The sequence below is a fragment of the Schistocerca cancellata genome, chromosome 2, assembly GCF_023864275.1.
Source record: "Schistocerca cancellata isolate TAMUIC-IGC-003103 chromosome 2, iqSchCanc2.1, whole genome shotgun sequence".
Classification (NCBI taxonomy): Eukaryota; Metazoa; Arthropoda; class Insecta; order Orthoptera; family Acrididae; genus Schistocerca; species Schistocerca cancellata.
This window is the reverse complement of record NC_064627.1, coordinates 921,595,763-921,616,615: the sequence shown is the minus strand read 5'-3', so window position 1 is coordinate 921,616,615 and position 20,853 is coordinate 921,595,763. Positions and strand designations below refer to the sequence as shown.

At 41.9% G+C, this 20,853-nt stretch overlaps 1 protein-coding gene across 1 annotated transcript in view; it reads left to right on the top strand.

Annotated features, from left to right (window-relative positions):
* LOC126162863 (anoctamin-10) overlaps positions 1-20,853 on the top strand; it is a 338,775-nt gene that overhangs the window by 72,360 nt on the left and 245,562 nt on the right. Inside the window, exon 3 of the mRNA XM_049919640.1 lies at positions 11,594-11,680. Coding sequence (XP_049775597.1) covers positions 11,620-11,680 — 61 coding nt within the window. The 5' untranslated portion in view covers positions 11,594-11,619. The remainder of the gene's footprint in view (positions 1-11,593; positions 11,681-20,853) is intronic.

Here is a 20,853-nt window from a genome sequence, read left to right as displayed (position 1 = left end):
CAAACATGCTGCATTTCAAGCCTATCGGATACATATGAGAAGTCATCCAACGACTTCTAAAAACCCATAACCTAAAAATACGTGATCTAGAGGGAGGCGTGGCTATGTGGACAGTGTTGCGTCTATGTGCTAATGACTTGTTCAATTCATGGCAGAGAAACTTGGGTATGACATGCATGCCAAAAGGTAGATCCATACGGAATTCGCGGCGTGGTAATTTGGTCCAGGCATATCCCTTGTCTTAGTTCTGGAGCAGATAATAAATGCCCTGCCGGCCGGAGTGGCCGAGTGGTTCTAGGCGCTAGAGTCTGGAGCCGCGCGGCCGCTACGATCGCAGGTTCGAATCCTGCCTCGGGTGTGGATGTGTGTGATGTCCTTAGGTTAGTTAGGTTTAAGTAGTTCTAAGTTCTAGGGGAATGATGACTTCTGCAGTTAAGTCCCATAGTGCTCAGAGCCAATAAATAACCTGTTTCACGGCTCGAAGTGAGGCTAGGATCCCTTATAAGAAATATTTGACGGTAGTACTTCAAGCAGGCTGATTCGGATACGCCAAAAAAATATTTTCTTGCCCGACCATGGGGCGATTAGATCGAAAAGAGAAAATACAAATGTTTTTAAAACACATGGAAGAAAGGAAAGGTTCGAGATGTCGGGAATAAACCTTAAGAAATTACCTGCGTGAGGCGCTAAAAATGCAGATGAAGTCTTACGGTGACTGAAGTCTGTAGTCCGTGGAGTGTGAAGAGTAGCCATATTGAGTCGCAGTTGGATACGCTGGTTGTTCTTCACGTTTCCTGTAACCGCAAACAAATAACTGCGAACTGAATGATTAAATACACTAACCTGTGGTAAACCTACGCCTACATTTCGTTCATCTAGCCATAAAATGGAGCATTATCTGTAAAAAAAAAAATATTTCGAGTTCAGAAGATAATCCCAATTAAGCCTGCTCTTTATAATTACGTGCCGCAGTCTGTAAAAACGGAACCCTTAAAGGATTGCTTTCTTATCCGTACATCTATCTTTCTGCTTGTTTGTCTGTTAAGATCCTTTTTGTCTGGGACAGTATGGCCTATAAACTTCAAATTTATGGCACATCTACGGAACCCTGGCGGCGTAAGAACTGTAAGCTTCTAAGTCAGAGCAACCAAAAGATTCGGTCATTTATGTTACATGTTTTGCTAGTCGCAAACTCGCTCATCAAAACCTATAGGGTGCGTCCCGTAGACCTAGAATCATAAAATTCGGCAAGAAGCAAGATTAGACAGTACAAGTAAAAAAATCTGATACTTGTTACACTGTAATTATATCAGTTAAAAATATCTTTTTGTCGTTTAAACATACATTGCATTCATCATCTGTCAAAAGCATAGTAGACGAACCTTACTGCATGTAAACATAAAATGTAACTTGTAGTCAGGTTTTAGTAATTGAATAAAAATGTTTCATCTTCTTTCTACATATATAAACCGAAGTCACCTGTTCGCTTCTTTTTGTATGCCCGGGATAGTCTGAGGAACTTCTGCAGAGATTTTGGTATGGTCTTGAAATTCCTGACACTAATATCTTGCCAGTATCGATATCGGTAACAGGAAAAACTCGTTGAGATTCTCGATTTCGAGGATGATGAACTTGCCCATTTTTTTTATCTATCTACCAAAACATTGGAACAACCTGTAGCAGTCAAAGACGGCCTCTGAGCAAGTTTGGTGCAGATCAGACAACATGCCGATGTGTTATGAAGCTTACAACACGTCTTCTTCGTGAAGGCGGCATTTTTCAACATTTAAGATCTCTTCTTAGTTACATAACAAGTATCGGCTTAAAAGCCAACTTAGAGTGTTCACTCACAGCAGGTGCCATACACAGCTAAATGACAGCGAATTCACACGAAATCCTGCTGCTCGTGGTGGTTTACAGATGATGCTGTTGGTGGTGGTTTGTCAGGTAGATGAACTGATGGTTGGACGAATAAGAGCATCAACTATTTGGACACGGGATGCCAGCGAGAGGTGGTGGCCTACACAAGTAAAAGCCTTGTACTCGGCCATGGGCAGCCAGATCATCAGCGCACCTGATGGATATGTGGGAGATAACAGAAATATTGTGGTCGTTAGACACCGAGGATACTGCTGTATACTAGTAAACTGCTTTCTCATTTTCATGTATATTCCGCAAGTCACTGTCTGGTGCATGGTGAGGGGTATTCCGTAACAATATTAGTGATAATGTCATTTCCCATTTGCGTATGAAGCGAGTTAGTACCATTGTGCTGAGTGACATCTTTCGTTAACTAGCTTAGATGCCTAATCACTCAGTAGTAGTAGTAGTAGTAGTAGTAGTTGTTGTTGCTGTTGTTGTTGTTGTTGTTGTTGTTGTTGTTGTTGTTGTGGCCTTCAGTCCTGAGACTGGTTTGATGCAGTTCTCCATGCTACTCTATCCTGTGAAAGCTTCTTCATTTCCCAGTACCTACTGCAACCTGCATCCTTCTGTATCTGCTTCGTGTATTCACCTCTTGGTCTCCCTCTACGATTTTTACCCTCCACGCTGCCCTCCAATACTAAATTGTTAATCCCTTGATGCCTCAGAACATGACCTACCAACTGATCCTTTCTTCTTGTCAAGTTGTGCCACGAACTTCTCTTCTCCCCAGTCCTATTCAATACCTCCTCATTAATTATATGATATACCCAACTAATCTTCAGCATTCTTCTGTAGCACCACATTTCGAAAGTTTCTACTCTCTTCTTGTCCAAACTATTTACCGTCCATGTTTCACATCCATACATGGCTACACTCCACACAAATACTTTCAGAAATGACTTCCTGACACTTAAATCTGTACTCGATGTTAACAAATTTCTGTTCTTCAGAAACGCTTTCCTTGCCATTGCCAGTCTACATTTTATATCCTCTCTACTTCGACCATCATCGGTTATTTTGCTCCCCAAATAGCAAAACTCCTTTACTACTTTAAGTGTCTCATTTCCTAATCTAATTCGCTCAGCATCACCCGACTTGGACTACATTCATTATCCTCGTTTTGCTTTTGTTAATGTTCATCTTATACGTTCCTTTCAAGACACTATCCATTCCGTTCAACTGCTCTTCCAAGTCCTTTGCTGTCTCTGACAGAATTACAATGTCATCGGCGAACCTCAAAGTTTTTATTTCTTCTCCATGGATTTTAATACCAACTCCAAATTTTTCTTTTGTTTCCTTCACTGCTTGCTCAATATACAGATTGAATAACACTGGGGGGAGACAACAAACCTGTCTCACTCCCCTCCCAACCACTGCTTCGTTTTCATGTCCCTCGACTCTTATTACTGCCATCTGGTTTCTGTAAAAATTGTAAATAGCCTTTTGCTCCCTGTATTTTACCCCTGCCACCTTCAGAACTTGAGAGTATTCCAATCAACATTGTCAAAAACTTTCTCTAAGTCTACAAATGCTAGAAACGCAGGCTTGCCATTCCTTAATCTAGCTTCTGAGATAAGTCGTAGGGTCAGTATTGCCTCACGTGTTCCAACATTTCTACGAAATCCAAACTGATCTTCCCCGAGGTCGGCTTCTACCACTTTTTCCATTCGTCTGTAAAGAATTCGCGTTAGTATTTTGCATCCGTGATTTATTAAACTGATTGTTCGATAATTTTCACATCTGTCAGCACCTGCTTTCTTTGGGATTGGAATTATTATATTCTTCTTGAAATCTGAGGGTATTTCGCCTGTCTCGTACATCTTGCTCACCAGATGGTAGAATTTTGTTAGGACTGGCTCTCTCAAGACCGTCAGTAGTTCTAATGGAATGTTGTCTACTCCCGGGGCCTTGTTTCGACTCAGGTCTTTCAGTGCTCTGTCAAACTCTTCACGCAGTATCGTATCTCCCATTTCATCTTCATTTACATCCTCTTCCATTTCCATAATATTGTCCTCAAGTACATTGCCCTTGTATAGACCCTCCATATACTCCTTCCACCTTTCTGCTTTCCCTTCTTTGCTTAGTACTGGGTTTTTATCCGAGTTCTTGATATTCATACAAATGGTTCTCTTTCTCTCCAAAGGTCCCTTTAATTTTCCTGTAGGCAGTATCTATCTTACCCCTAGTGAGATAAGTCTCTACATCCTTACATTTGTCCTCTAGCCATCCCTGCTTAGCCATTTTGCACTTGCTGTCGATCTCATTTTTGAGACGTTTGTATTCCTTTTTGACTGCCTCATTAACTGCATTTTTATATTTTCTCCTTTCATCAATTAAATTCAGTATTTCTTCTGTTACCCAAGGATTTCTACCAGCCCTCGTCTTTTTACCTATTTGATCCTCTGCTGCCTTCACTACTTCATCTCTCAAAGCTACCCATTCTTCTTCTACTGTATTTCTTTCCCCCATTCCTGTCAAATGTTCCCTTATGCTCTTCCTGAAACTCTGTACAACCTCTGGTTCTTTCAGTTTATCCAGGTCCCATCTCCTTAAATTCCCACCTTTTTGCAATTTCTTCAGTTTTAATCTACAGTTCATAACCAACACATTGTGGTCAGAATCCACATCTGCCCCGGGAAATGTCTTACTGTTTAAAACCTGGTTCCTAAATCTCTGTCTTACCATTATACATCTATCTGAAACCTTTTAGTATCTCCAGGCTTCTTCCATGTATTCAACCTTCTTTTATGATTTTTGAACCAAGTGTTAACTATGATCAAGTTGTGCTCTGTGCAAAATTCTACCAGGCGGCTTCCTCTTTCATTTCTTAGCCCCAATCCATATTCACCTACTACGTTTCCCAATCACTCTAACATTTTACATTATCTTTGGTTGTCCTAGTAAGGGGCGAAAATTCTCATATCAAGTTACATGAAGTTGAAGTTAATTGTAAATACATTTTCCTTTCAAATAAAAAAAATTGTCTAATGCATTCAGAAATGGGGGGCTTAGTTTGTGCGTCACTGATGTGAACACATTAATCCTTTGTTTTACTTCGCTACAGCGTTGTCAGTTCTCGCGATTTTTAACTATCTGTATTGATATAGCTTACTGGGTTTTCGTTCTGCTATTCGTTTTAGTAATTATACAGGCATCGTCGTCTTAAATTGAGAAACGGATGTCAGGCGATGTTATCGATACCAGTTGTAATTGGTTCTCGCGAATTTTGACTTTCTCTGTTATCGGCGTTTTGGGCTACGTAAGTCAAATTATGTTTCAGATACCAATTACAGTTCGCACTATATTTATTTACTTTTTTACCACATTTGAAACCAACCAGTGTAGGATATCATGTTTAGTTTTATATGTTTCAGTGTTACCGTTATCTTGAGTTTATTTTAGCTTTCAGTTTCTCAGCCAAAAAGGCGAATTTTACCACAATTGTCTCGTTATTATCAATACTTATTATCAAGAATTAGTGCGATCATGTATTTGACGTTTGTATTTCCTAGCCGTTGTAACGGGAGAGCTAATATTATTGGTCGCCACTTGAAAACGTTTGTGTTGCATTATTGAGTCTGCAGTGACGTCATTGGTCAAAACCGACATATAGTATCAAAGTCTCTGATTTAGCCCAGTTCTTTTGCGAATACCTATCATTTAAATTTACTCAGCAGGATTTTTTGGGAACCAAGTCGCTTCTCTTCCATAGGTTCCCTAACCATGTTTGTAAAGCCTTTATACACTGAAGTGCCAAAGAAACTGGTATAGGCTGGTGTACCAGTTTCTTTGGCTCTTCAGTGTATGTAAATCAATAGTGATGAATGAAATCTTACACCAGCCCTGTTTCCAGTCTCGATCTGGCACACACTTTCATTAGTGCAATTAAGATTCAGCGTGTCTGAGAAGTTAGCATTGGTATCAGTTTCTGTCATTGTACTCTTATTTTCATTGATTTCGGACCCATTGATCCATTAATTTTATTTCAATGCATTTGGTTCATTTGATGCCTTTTAAGACCCCAACAGGACGTCTCTGAATTCGACCGGTATCGGCTGTCGTGTCTACTTGCTAATTACCACAAACACCAAAGCAGTACTTCAGAAAGGGTCGCACTTACGCCTTCTTTACGTTTTCCTTTACATATGCATCGCATTTTCCCAGAACTCTCCGCATCTTATACTTCTCTTGACACGTATACTTGTATATCACCACAAACCAATGAATGATTAATTCCACCAAATCTAAGTGTTCCATTCACCGCCCACTACTGGATAATTAGACTATTAGGCTGACTTCGAAAGTAACCTGTTGGTCCTTTAATCGGGTACCATGATGTTCTCTCTATTTGCTGTGGGTGTTACTTTACACGTTTAAAGAGAGCTGCCGTTGAGTGCTACCAGCATAAATACTGTGTCGGTCGTCTGCACTTGCTTAACATCATTCAGCGATGGCACTTCACTGTAGGTCACAGCGTCGTCGAACGATCGGAGACTGCCACTTCCATATTTGGTAACTCTTTTATGTACGTGGAGAGAACATTGGGGGTCCTATGCGCTTTCTTAGGGAACACCCGATGTTACTTTGGTTTCTATTGAACATTCGACGTCTAGTATGACACACACACACACACACACACACACACACAGTGCACAGAACGTTTGCACAGCCACATAAAAATGCCAGAGAAGTTCTTCTTCGGAAGGTTGTTCAACTAGCGTTAGTATTGATAACCCTTATTGTAAACAGCAGTTGATGGATGAGTGTACAAAATACTATTTAAATAACTTTTTTTGAAATAAGGATCACAAAACAACTTTCTGATAACAAATGTCGCATGAAACACCGAGCTGACGCCATCTACACGTCATAAAGCGACGTAGAAAATACGTAGAGAAACACCAGATGGAAAGTACTTAATGATTCTCAAGGTGTATACCCAATACAAATTAAAAAAAGCAACTAGGCCTATGCAACTTTTTTGCCTGTACCAAAGAGGAACATATTTGTGGACAGTTAAAAATATAGAGTTCGCTTTATTTGTAGCTGTAGACTTTAAAACAGAACAATAATCTAATTATTAGCACTCTGGGAGGATACTGTTTTTAAAGGGTAGACATGATCTCCATACCCCATTGGCTGCATGACAACTCAAGAAAGCTGCTGAAACACTTCAGCAGCGATGCAACTGCCTATAAACCGCACACAAAAATTTCTTTGTGACTTGAAAAATGCTATGAAACCTACTTTAAAGCCGGCCGCGGTGGGCGAGCGGTTCTAGGCGCTTCAGTCCGGAACCGCGCGACTTCTACGGTCGCAGGTTCGAATCCTGCCTCGGGCATGGATGTGTGTGATGTCCTTAGGTTAGTTAGGTTTAAGTAGTTTTAAGTTCTAGGGGACTGATGACCTCAGATGTTAAGTCCCATAGTGCTCAGAGCCATCTGAACGATTTGAACCTACTTTGAATTATTTAATGTCCCAAGATTCTTTATGTTATGCTAATGTCAGTGGTTTTTAATCATCAACTAGGTATTTTCCTATAAGACTATGCGACTATTTTAATATTTTCAAAAGATTTAAGAAAATAATTTTAAAAGTTTATTAGATTTCACTTGATTCTGAACATGTGTTCTTGGTGCTGACTTTATAATCGTTTCTAATTTTTTTAAATACGATTTGTTTTATGACTCACAATTTTGGAACACGTATTTTTGTTTAACTAGACTTTGTAAACTCTTAAAACTTTCTATACAAAGCAAACCTTTCCCACATTCTACATCTTTATTCCATATGTATACTTATTAATTTCTCAACAGTCATCCTGGAGACACACACATTTCTCCCCACGAGAGACCAGTTTATTGATACCGTCGCTGTAGAATGTTTGACTTAGTTGACTGAGCCACAACCTCACCTTTGCTTGCACCGTCTCATCACTATCAACGCCAAGTCCTCGAAGGTGTTCTTTCAGTTCCGGAAACAGATGAAAATCGAATAGGACCAAGTCGGGACTATATGAAGGATGATCGGCGCAGTGAACTGAAGGCTTCGGATTATTGCAGATGTTGCAGCGCTCGTATGTGGTCTGCCATTGTCATATAAAAGGAGAGAGTGCTCTATGTGCCGACGAATTCGAAATTCGATTACAGTACGCTGTTTCTCACGCACCGGCATAGTTATGTCACTTGTTCTCCCCCACCCCTGTTATACGCTACAATTCGGAGCCCTGTAGAGGCAGAGGGCTACAATTATGTAGACCTGAAGAATAAGTACCGGGTGATCAAAAAGTCAGTATAAATGTGAAAACTGAATAAACCACGGAATAACGTAGATAGAGAGGTACAAATTGACCCAAATGCTTGGAATGATATGGGGTTTTATTAGAACCAAAAATACAAAAGTTCAAAAAATGTCCGACTGATGGCGCTTCATCTGATCAGAATAGCAATAATTACACCAACAAAGCAAAGATTATGTTACTTACAGGAAATGCTCAATATGTCCACCATTATTCGTCAACAATAGCTGTAGTCGCGGAATAATGTTGTGAACAGCACTGTAAAGTATGTCCGGAGTTAATGGTGAGGCATTGGCGTCGGATGATGCCTTTCAGCATCCCTAGAGATGTCGGTCGATCACAATACACTTACGACTTCAGGTAACCCCAAAGCCAATAATGGCACGCACTGAGGTCTGGGGACCTGGGAGGCCAAGCATGACGAAAGTGGCGGCTGAGCACACGATCACCACCAAACGACGCGCGCAAGAGATCTTTCACGCGTCTAGCAATATTTTTTTTTTGTTCTAATAAAACCCCATGTAATTCGAAGCATGTGTCAATTTTTACCCCTCTATCTACATTATTCCGTGGTTTATTAAGTTTTCAAATTCATACTGACTTTGATCACCCAGTATATAGAATGTTATTAACATATTGTATTTAAAAATCTGAGTTTTTCACATAAATCTGGAGGCATTATTTTCCAGCACGGCTTCGTTATTATATAGTGGGATGGCCATGCTCTTTCCGTATATTTCTCATTTATGAAAATCTGAAGAAGTTCCACAACGGCGGAATCGGTAATTATCAATAGTAAATCATGACTGCGATAATCAGACCTATATTTTATTACCATATTAAGGAAGAGCTAGGTGTAAATGGAGCCGCATAAGAGCTTAACACGCAGAGGAAAATACATCTACATGGATACTGTGCAAATCACATTTAAGTGCCTGGCAGAGGGTTCATCGAACCACCGTTACAGTTCTCTTTTATCCCAATCTCGTATAGCGCGCGGAAAGAATGAACACCTATGTCTTTCCGTACGAGCTCTAATTTCCCTTATTTTATCTTGGTGATCGTTCCTCCCTATGTAAGTAGGTGTCAACAAAATATTTTCGCATTCGGAGGAGAAAGTTGGTGATTGGAATTTCGTGAGAAGATTCAGTCGCAACGAAAAACGCCTTTCTTTTAATGATTTCCAGCCCAGATCCTGTATCATTTCTGTGACACTCCTACCATATTTAGCGCTAATACAAAACGTGCTGCCTTTCTTTGAATTTTTTCGATGTACTCACAGTCCTATCTGGTAAGGATCCCACACCGCGCAACAATATTCTAAAAGAGGACGGACAAACGTAGTGTAGGCAGTCTCCTTAGTAGGTCTGTTACATTTTCTAAGTGTCCTGTGAATCAAACGCAGTCTTTGGTTAGCCTTCCCCACAACATTTTTGTGTGTGTTCTTTCCAATTTAGGTTGTTGGTGATTGTAATACCTAGGTATTTTTTTGAATTTACGGCTTTTAGATTAGACTGATTTATCGTGTAACCGAAGTTCGACGCGTTCCTTTTAGCACTCATGTGGATGACCTCACACTTTTCGTTATTTAAGGTCAACTGCCACATTTCGCACCATTCCATTATTTCTTCTAAATAGTTTTGCAGTTTGTTTTGATCTTCTGATGACTTCATTAGTCGATAAACGACAGCGTCATCTGCAAACAACCGAAGACGGCTGCTCAGATTGTCTCCCAAATCGTTTATATAGATAAGGAACAACAAAGGGCCCATAACACTACCTTTGGAACGCCAAAAATCACTTCTGTTTTACTCGATGACTTTCCGTCAATTACAACGAACTGTGACCCCTCTGACAGGAAATCACAGGTCCAGTCACATAACTGAGACGATATTCCATAAGCACGCAATTTCACTACGAGCCGCTTGTGTGGCAGTGTCAAAAGCCTTCTGGAAATCCAGAAATACGGAATCGATCTGAAATCCGTTGTCAATACCACTCAGCACTTCATGTGAATTATGAGCCAGTTGTGTTTAACAAGAACGATGTTTTCTAAACCCATGTTGCCTGTGTGTCAATAGACCGTTTCCTTAGAGGTAATTCATTATGTTCGAACACAATATATGTTCTAAAATCCTGCTGTATATCGACGTTAACGATATGGGCCTGTGATTTATCGGATTACTCCTACTACCTTTCTTGAAGATTGGTGTGATCTGTGCAGCTTTCCAGTCTTTGGGTACGGATCTTTCGTCGAGCGAACGGTTGTATATGATTAAGTATGGAGGTCATGCATCAGAATACTCCGAAAAGAGCCTAACTGGTACACAGTCTGGACCAGAAGACTTGCTTTTATTAAGTGATTTAAGTTGCTTCACTACTCCGAGGATATTTACTTCTACGTTATTCATGTTAGCAGTTGTTCTAGATTCGAATTCTGGAATATTTACTTCGCGCTCTCTCTCTCTCTCTCTCTCTCTCTCTCTCTCGCTCATACACACACACACACACACACACACACACACACACACACACACACACACAAAGAGTTGTCAGGCCCATTTTCTCTGGTGTTTCGGCAGATATTTGCAGTTTCGTTTTTGCAACGTGTAGCTCCAGTTAGCCTTAACAAATACTAATCACTTCTTTGATGCAACGCCCAGCGTCGATGTAAAGCGTCGGTTTATTCCCCGTTACGAACAAAATGATATTTAAAGTGGTATTTTATGCGTCCTTTCGACAGAGCAGTCCCAAATTAGAATAGTGCAGTGTTGGTTTTATCGATGTGTGTGTTAACAGGAGCAGCGGAACACAGCATTCCAGCAGCTACAGGCCCGCGGTGACTGCTACCGCCATCAAAAAACGCTGCCCAGTCAGTGCTGGAGAACTGAATACTCTCCATGTTTTACTGTTCCTGTTAATACATAAGGACAAAACGACCAAGGCATTAGTCTCATTTGGAACGGCTCTGTCGAATGGGGACGTAAAATTAAGATGTAAAAATAATTTTGTGTGTCATGGGAAATAAACCGCCGTTTTCTGCCGGCGCTGGGCATCGTATGTGATAACTGATCAGCATGAATTGTTTAAACTGACTACAGCTACACCTTGCAAAAACGAAATTGCCAATATTTGCCGAAACGCCAGAGAAAATGCGCCTGACGACGCGTAGGAGATACACCCGGTGCACGTTTGGCTGCTCGGTGCTCTGTTGCGGAATGGGAGACCGTTCGCTGGCCACGTACCAGCGGCGCTGGATCGGACTGCGCCCGCAACGCAACCAGTGCCTCGCAAGACGCGCGCGCGACCAGCTGGCGGCTTCTGACTCCACAGCGAAGCGACATAAAGAGCAGGCTGGTGTTTCTCTTGCAGGGCCCATACGTCGCAGCGGCGGCACCATGGACGACTCCACCAAGCCGTACAGTCGCTTCAACCGGCCCAACACCATCTACGAGGAAGGTCAGTGCCAGATGCTTTACCTATTTAGATATAAGCCGACTAGCCAAACGCTTTTGGGACGCACCGGATGGTTGTTCGATCGTTGGTTGCTGAAGTACACGCAGTGCTTTTGACTACGTACTGCCCTCCCAGAAATGGGCTCCTCACGTCATGTATTAAAATCGGCAGTGATTCGATCGCGCTCTATGGCTCTGCGAAGACGTCGTCCCTTCCGTTCTTCAAACACTTCCGCCTCTCCTGTGTGACGGTTACGGATGGGGTTATGTTGACTCTGAGATACTGAATAACCAGTAAACCCTAAACACTGTTCGAAAAAGTTATCAGTTTAATTTTTTTATTTTTTTTATTTTTTTTTTTCAAAGTTGATCCGCTGGCCGATGTGGCCGAGCGGTTTTAGGCGCTTCAGTCTGGAACCGCGCTGCTGCTACGTTCGCAGGTTCGAATCGTACCTCGGGCATGGATGTGTGTGATGTCCTTAGGTTAGTTAGGTTTAAGTAGTCTAAGTTATAGGGGACTGATGATCTCAGACGTCAAGTCCTATAGTGCTCAGAGCTATTCTTGCTGACGTTAACTGTTGGAGACAATATTCAACTGCGAGATTTCTTAGAGAAAAAGCTAATAGCTTGCGAACACTGCGAGAATTCTAGGAAAATCATATCCTGTCCGAAACTTACTGTTGTTATACGGGGTGCCGTAAAAGTCTCTCCGCCGTGCCGTATGATTGTTAGCCTCGCGTGCTGTATGCCGCAGTAAATATACCGAAATGAAACTCAGTGAAATAAAAGTTATTAATTAGTTGAATATTCATTTTTACTTACAAATTTTCACATTAAATGTCGAAAGTGTCCCCCCTGTTGCTGAATACACAGTTCAATTCGTCTAATCATGTTTCCAAACACAAGCTGTAACGTTTCTTCTGTAACAAAAGCAGTGAAAGTGGATATTGCAGTTTTCAATTCATCGATGGATTTTGTACGGTTTTTATAGACAGTTGCTTTCGCTGTACCCCAGAGGAAAAAGCCAAGTGGTGTTAAGTCAGGCGATCGTGGAGGCCAAAGTACCTGTGAAATTGTGCGATCACCAAAAACATCAGCAAGCAGTGACATTGAAACGCGAGCTGTATGCGCGGTTGCACCATCTTGTTGAAAATAACCTTTCAGTATTTCCCTTAACACAAGTTCTCCTATGAATGGGTGCAGAATATCACTGCAGTATCGTTGTGCGTTTATTGTTCCGTTGAAAAATTTGGGACCCACAATCCGACGTCTAGAAATTGTAATCCAAACTTCTGTTTCCACAGAATGAAGTGGTTCCTCATGAATACACGATGGATTTGCAGTACTCCACATACGAGAATTTTGGAAGTTCATGTACCCAGATAAATAAAACCACGCCTCATCAGTGAAAAAAGTTTCATTAAGACTATCCCTTCCATTTTGTTGAACGAAATTTGTGAACCATTGACAATAATGCAGTCTCTTGGCATGATCAGTATTTTTCAGTTCTTGCAAGACTGTCAGCTTGTATGGGGAAAGTTCTAATTTTTTCCTTCCTGCTGTGGGCCGTTCCAACACTAACATCGATTTCCTGGGAGAGTTTTCTTACTGACTTGTGCTGACTCTTGGACATTTTATCGGAAATATAGACTAGTTTAACCTCAGACAAAACGCCAGGACGACCAATTCTCGGTTCATCTGTCACTGAAACCGTACTTCGAAATTTGTTAGTCAAATCTCGCACAGTATCGCGATGTTGAAGTGTTGTCTCCGGGAAAACTGAATTAAATGTTTGACGAACTGAAACTGTGTATTTACCGCCAGCTTTGAACACTTATTCGACTAATAACACACGTTCAGTGGTTAGCATTTTAACAGTGACGAAAACGAAACAAACGAACAAAGGAAATAAACTTGAACGTTCACGTCAACACGTAACGACACACACCAACGATAGTACTGACGCTGGCTGAGATAAACGGAACAGTGGAATGTTGGGAGAGTCCACTTGAAGGGAAGTAACCCAGGCAGGCGAACAATCATACGGCACGCGCGGCTGACAATCATACGGCACTGCGGAGAGACTTTTTGAATAACCGCACAATCTGACTATGAATTTTGACGAAAAACTGATTACTTCGAAACTACACTTGGTCCATGTGAAATTTAATTAAAGAAAATCTCTTTCCTACACTATTTGGCTTCCCTATGTCGCACTGGATAACGCCGTGCAAACTGCTGTCGTAGCTACAGCGCGTCTCGGTCAAGGAGCTGCAAAATCTAACTACTGAGATACACAAAGATGCAATGCGTTCTCTGAAGGCATTGCTGTCATTCTTGGTTCATAATTTTTGATAATGGTTGTAAATAAAATAGAAATCGGCTCTTGGGGTGTGGGCAATTACTGTTGGTTAAATGAAAAAAATTGCAATTTCATATCATTTGATTTACTGGAACTTCAATAAGAGGCGAGCTTGCTCTGAAATCAGATAACTATAATCAAATAATTAAAAAATTAAACTGCGCATGTATATAATCTTTCCTTAAACAAAATTCCAAAGAAAACCAAAAAGATTCCTGATGTGGATGTCTCACGAACCAAGAGTGCTGCATTATGAAACCGCTGCCGCAAATAAAACAGACTTAATCATTAGCTGTAATCCATTCTTCACAAAGAGTGTACTCTTATGAATGTAAAAATCAGTTATTTTTCTCGCCACAATAAATCTTCCATTAATCCATAGTATAGTACCTAAAAATCTATTGTTTTTTGCTTTCTGCTGCTAAACCAAAATTCGACTGTTCACTGCTATCACCAAAGCTCAACTGTCTGTGTCTTCTCGTCTACTCCCTGCACGCCCATGTCTAAGCGTTTAAAACCTTAAGAGTGCGATTTCAGACGTCCAAAACAAGAAAAGTTCCTACGAAAATTTACACACACCTTTCATGTTGACCTCAGAAACTCCCATTTTTGTGTAATCTCAGATATGCTATGATCCAAGCGCATTTCCGCCGATCATCAAAGGACGTTGATGTGGTGCCGTTTTCACTACACGCCTATAAGCAACACACTGCTTAGCTATGGTGCATGTGCATGGACTTAGACCAAACGCCGGATCCGGCGCAACATCCGCGCGTCATACCCGGCACATCTTCGAATGGAAGTTTAGAAGGAAACTACACCTGCGTAGACCTACGTTGCCGGTTATTCTGTGATCAGATTTATCCCATTAAATGATTATGTAAGGCTTTCGATATCCAGTTTCATATTACTAAAAAAATTAACTTTTTACCTGATCATTTCTAGACTGAGATATCACATCTTGTGAGATAAAATTCACAGAACCTTATCGGTACTATGTCATTCAGCTGTTCAACATTTGCCTTTTATATTCGATAAATCCCAAACTAAAGAGTCTTGGAGAATCGACATCAAGGAAATTCGCAACTGTCTTTCTTAAAAGCTACGTACTTTCTTCGCTGTAATTCAACATATAAGTACTCTAAAGGTTGAACTGTTACCCTTACGTTCGTTAATGGAAGTTTTAGGCGGTCATCTGGTCGTAACTGATCAGCCGGCGGCATCATTACCTGCAATAAGCATAGTTTCCTTGTCAACCGAATCTTCCATCCAGCCTAAAGTTCCAAGCGACTAAAAAAGAGCGCATGGGACACCAGTATGTACGAAAAGTAAAAAAGTAGACGCAAAAATTAAAGGTCATTATTATTGTGGCTGTGCGCTTCTGTAATGTTTTGTGATTCCTGGCTGGATGAGGGGAGGGTGATAGGTGGGTGGCCGGTTTCCTCTCATTACAACACAAAATGCACACATGGTTAAATACACTCTTATTACTGGAACCAATTGGGTACTCAACTTCAATGATGTCCGTTTCCATATCGCAACTATATACAATGACTAACGTTCCCTCACAGTTAGCTAAGGTGCGAGGCGGCGGCTATCACTGTGGGAGATAGGAACACAGTGTGACGTATGGAGTTATAATGCGAACTGAGTCCCGATGCGACGTACTGAGGTACTGAGCTTGAGAAACCTAACGGTTGGGACAGCTCGGTCGGCGGCGGCTGCCTATATGCACGCTGCCCAGGGGGCGTTTTCGGCGCGTGGCTTGGGGACGAGTCTTGGTCTTCTCTTGTCATAGGCGCACATAGTTCAGCGCCTGCTATGCAATGTTTCCTAGTGCCGACCGGTGTGCCGGCGAAGACGTACGCCTGCACAAATGTCCTTAACATCAGTATGCTGCAGAACTTTTGAACCTACTCAGATTTCGAATATAATAGATTTCCTGGAACTGAAAAACCTCTAAGAACGAATCAGCACGGTTTTAGAAAGTAACGCTCATGCGAGACTAAATTTGCCCTTTGCTCAAGCGACATCCTGCGAACCACGGGTGGAGGGCAACAGGCAGATTCCATATTTCTAGATTTTCGGAGAGCTTTGGACACAATGCCTCACTGCGGAATGCTAAAGCAGGTCAGAGATTACGGAGTATGTTTCCAGATACTTCTTCCGTCGTCCTGGACGACGAGTGTTCGTCAGAGACAAAGGTATCGTTAGCACTGCCCCTTGGAAGTGTGATAGGACCGCTCTTGTTATCGATGTACATAAATGATGTAACTGATAGGATGAGCAGCACTCGGCAACTGTTTGCTGATGACGTCGTAGTATACGAGAAAATGTCGTCGTTGAGTGACTATAGGAAGATGCAGAATGACTTGCACAGAATTTCTGCTTGGTGTGATGAATGGCATCTGGCTGTAAATATACAAAAATTACAGTTCATGGAGATGAGTATGAAAACAATCCCGTAATGCTCGAATGCAGTATTATTGGCGTGCTGCTGAACACAGTTACGCCGATTAAATACCTGGGTGTAACGTTGCATACCTGTAGAGGTGGAAAGAACACGTATGCGTCGTATGGAAGTCGAAAATTCGACTTCGGTTTATTAGGAGAATTCTAGGAAAAACATTGCTCATCTATAAAGGAGATCGCGTTTAAGACACTAGTGCGACCCAGTCTCGAGTAGTGCTAGAGTGTTTGGGACACCCACCAGGTCGAATTAAAGGAAGAAATCAAGGAATTCAGAAGCTTGATGCTAGATTTGTTACCGGTTGGTTCTGTCAGTTCACAGATATGTCGAAAATTCTCCGTGAACTCAAATGAGAAACCCTGGAAAGAAGAAATCATCCTACGGAGAAGTTCAACTGAAAAAAAAATAAAGAACCAGCATTTGCGAGAGCCTGCAAAACGTTCCTACATCCACCAACATACCTGTACAGGGTTATTACAAATGATTGAAGCGATTTCACAGCTCTACAATAACTTTGAGATATTTTCACAATGCTTTGCACACACATACAAAAACTCAGTTTTTTTAGGCATTCATAAATGTTCGATAGGTGCCCCTTTAGTGATTCGGCAGACAAAAAGCCGATAATAAAGTTCCTCCCACACTCGGCGCAGCATGTCCCCATCAATGAGTTCGAAAGCATCGTTGATGCGAGCTCGCAGTTCTGGCACGTTTCTTGGTAGAGGAGGTTTAAACACTGAATCTTTCACATAACCTCACAGAAATAAATTGCATGGGGTTAAGTCGGGAGAGCGTGGGGGCCATGACATGAATTGATGATCATGATCTCCACCACGACCGATCCATCGGTTTTCCAATCTACTGTTTGAGAAATGCGGAACATCATGATGGAAATGCGGTGGAGCACCATCCTGTTGAAAGATGAAGTTCGCGCTGTCGGTCTCCAGTTGTGGCATGAGCCAATTTTCCAGCATGTCCAGATACACATGTCCTGTAACGTTTTTTTCGCAGAAGAAAAAGGGGCCGTAAACTTTAAACCGTGAGATTGCACAAAACACGTTAACTTTTGGTGAATTGCGAATTTGCTGCACGAATGCGTGAGGATTCTCTACCGCCCAGATTCGCACATTGTCTGTTCACTTCTACATTAAGAAAAAATGTTGCTTCATCACTGAAAACAAGTTTCGCACTGAACGCATCCTCTTCCATGAGCTGTTGCAACCACGCCGAAAATTCAAAGCGTTTGACTTTGTTATCGGGTGTCAGGGCTTGTAGCAATTGTAAACGGTAAGGCTTCTGTTTTAGCCTTTCCCGTAAGATTTTCCAAACCGTCGGCTGTGGTACGTTTAGCTCCCTGCTTGCTTTATTCGTCGACTTCCGCGGGCTACGCGTGAAACTTGCCCGCACGCGTTCAACCGTTTCTTCGCTTATTGCAGGCCGACCCGTTGATTTCCCCTTACAGAGGCATCCAGAAGCTTTAAACTGCGCATACCATCGCCGAATGGAGTTAGCAGTTGGTGGATCTTTGTTGAACTTCGTCCTGAAGTGTCGTTGCACTGTTATGACTGACTGATGTGAGTGCATTTCAAGCACGACATACGCTTTCTCGGTTCCTGTCGCCATTTTGTCTCACTTCGCTCTCGAGCGCTCTGGCGGAAGAAACCTGAAGTGCGGCTTCAGCCGAACAAAACTTTTGAGTTTTTTTACGTATTTGTAGTGTGTCGTGACCATATGTCAATGAATGGCGCTACAGTGAATTTATGAAATCGCTTCAATCATTTCTAATAGCCCTGTACATAACTCCGTTTTCGACATTTGTTCTGGCCTGTTATGGTGTGTATTAATCCTGTTTTCCGTCCTTTTTAAGATGTTGTTGTCTCTTTTTCTGCCGTCTCATACATGGCTAATAGCGTCCTGACTTAATATTTCTTTGACACTGGCTTTTTAATGTATACTTGCGGGTGCTGATGAGGCGTTTGCCACCAGCGTATCACGTTCATAGGCGGGAGACAATGTGATTCCGTTGTACGTCCGGCTACCTACGCAGACACTTAGTTTTTCACTAGTTCTTAAATTTTCACATCGAAAACGGTTCAGAAACAAGGTTAGGAAACTACTGCGAAAGCAAAGAGAGCTTCACTGCAAGTTTAAACGCAGCCAAAACCTCTCAAACAGAAGCTAAACGATGTCAAAGTTACCGTAAGGAGGGCTATGCATGAAGCGTTCAGTGAATTCGCAAGTAAAATTCTATGTACCGATTTGACAGAAAATCCTAGGAAGTTCTGGTCTTACGTTAAATCAGTAAGTGGATCGAAACAGCATATCCAGACACTCCGGGATGATGATGGCATTGAAACAGAGGATGACACGAGTAAAACTGAAATACTAAACACCTTTTTCCAAAGCTGTTTCACAGGGGAAGATCGCACTGCAGTTCCTTCTCAAAATCCTCGCACGAACGAAAAAATGGCTGACATCGAAATAAGTGTCCAAGGAATAGAAAAGCAACTGAAATCACTCAACAGAGGAAAGCCCACTGGACCTGACGGGATACCAATTCGATTCTGCACAGAGTACGCGAAAGAACTTGCCCCCCCTTCTAACAGCCGTGTACCGCAAGTCTCTAGACGAACGGAAGGTTCCAGATGATTGGAAAAGAGCACAGGGAGTCCCAGATTTCAAGAAGGGTCGTCGAGCAGATGCGCAAAACTATAGGCCTATATCTCTGACATCGATCTGTTGTAGAATTTTAGAACATGGTTTCTGCTCGCGTATCATGTCATTTCTGGAAACCCAGAATCTACTCTGTAGGAATCAACATGGATTCCGGAAACAGCGATCGTGAGAGACCCAACTCGCTTTATTTGTTCAAGAGACCCAGAAAATATTAGATAAAGGCTCCCAGGTAGATGCCATTTTCGTTGACTTCCGGAAGGCGTTCGATACAGTTCCGCCCTGTCGCCTGATAAACAAACTAAGAGCCTACGGAATATCAGACCAGCTGTGTGGCTGGATTGAAGAGTTTTTAGAAAACAGAACACAGGATGGTGTTCTCAATTGAGAGACGTCTACCGACGTTAAAGTAACCTCTGGCGTGTCACAGGGGAGTGTTATGGGACCATTGCTTTTCACAGCATATATAAATGAGCTAGTAGATAGTGTCGGAAGTCCCATGCGGCTTTTTGCGGATGATGCTGTAGTATACAGAGAAGTTGCAGCATTAGAAACTTGCAGCGAAATGCAGGAAGATCTGCAGGGAGTGGCAACTGACCCTTAACATAGACAAATGCAATGTATTGCGGATACATAGAAAGAAGGATACTTCACTGTATGATTTTATGATAAGGGAACAAACACTGGTAGCAGTTACTTTTGTAAAATATCAGGGAGTATGCGTACGGAACGATTTGAAGTGGAATGATCATATAAAATTAATTGTTGGTAAGGTGGGTGCCAGGTTGATATTCATTGGAAGAGTCCTTATAAAATGTAGTCAATCAACAAAGGAGGTGGCTTACAAAACAGTCGTTCGACCTATACTTGAATATTGCTCATCAGTGTGGGATCCGTACCAGGTCTGGTTGACAGAGGAGATAGAGAAGATCTAAAGAAGATCGGCGCGTTTCGTCACAGGGTTATTTGGTAAGCGTGATAGCGTTACGGAGATATTTAGCAAACTCAAGTGGCAGACTCTGCAAGAGAGGCGTTCTGCATCGCGGTTTAGCTTGCTGTCCAGGTTTCGAGAGGGTGCGTTTCTGGATGAGGTATTGAATATATTGCTTCGCTTCCCCCTACTTATACCTTCCGAGGAGATCACGAATGTAAAATTAGAGAGATTCGAGCGCGCACGGAGGCTTTCCAGCTGTCGTTCTTCCCGCGAACCATACGCGACTGGAACAGGAAAGGGAGGTAATGACAGTGGCACGTAAAGTGCCCTCCGCCACACACCGTTGGGTGGATTGCGGGGTATAAATGTAGATGCAGTCATAACAATTTCACTTTGTCAGTAGGTCAGTTTCATAACGGCGTTTCAAGAGTTACCAACCTTATGCTATTGCGATGTTAACAGTAACTTTCAGTTTCAACAGTCGGAAGGCAGAAATGTTTTGCTACTTTCTCAACACCCCTCGTAGTCTGTTTAGTTCTACTTCGAAGAGTTAATGTAAGAAGTATTCAAGTACTTATAGTTGCGTACAAAGTTTGATTTTGTAATTTATATTATTTCTTTTTCCCCCCTCATCATTTTGACGACTTGCTAGGGAGTGGAATATCATTTGTGTGATCTAAGCCTGAATTATATAACACATACAGTTTGTTTACAGGATGGTCACTTCCTCTCCCTGAG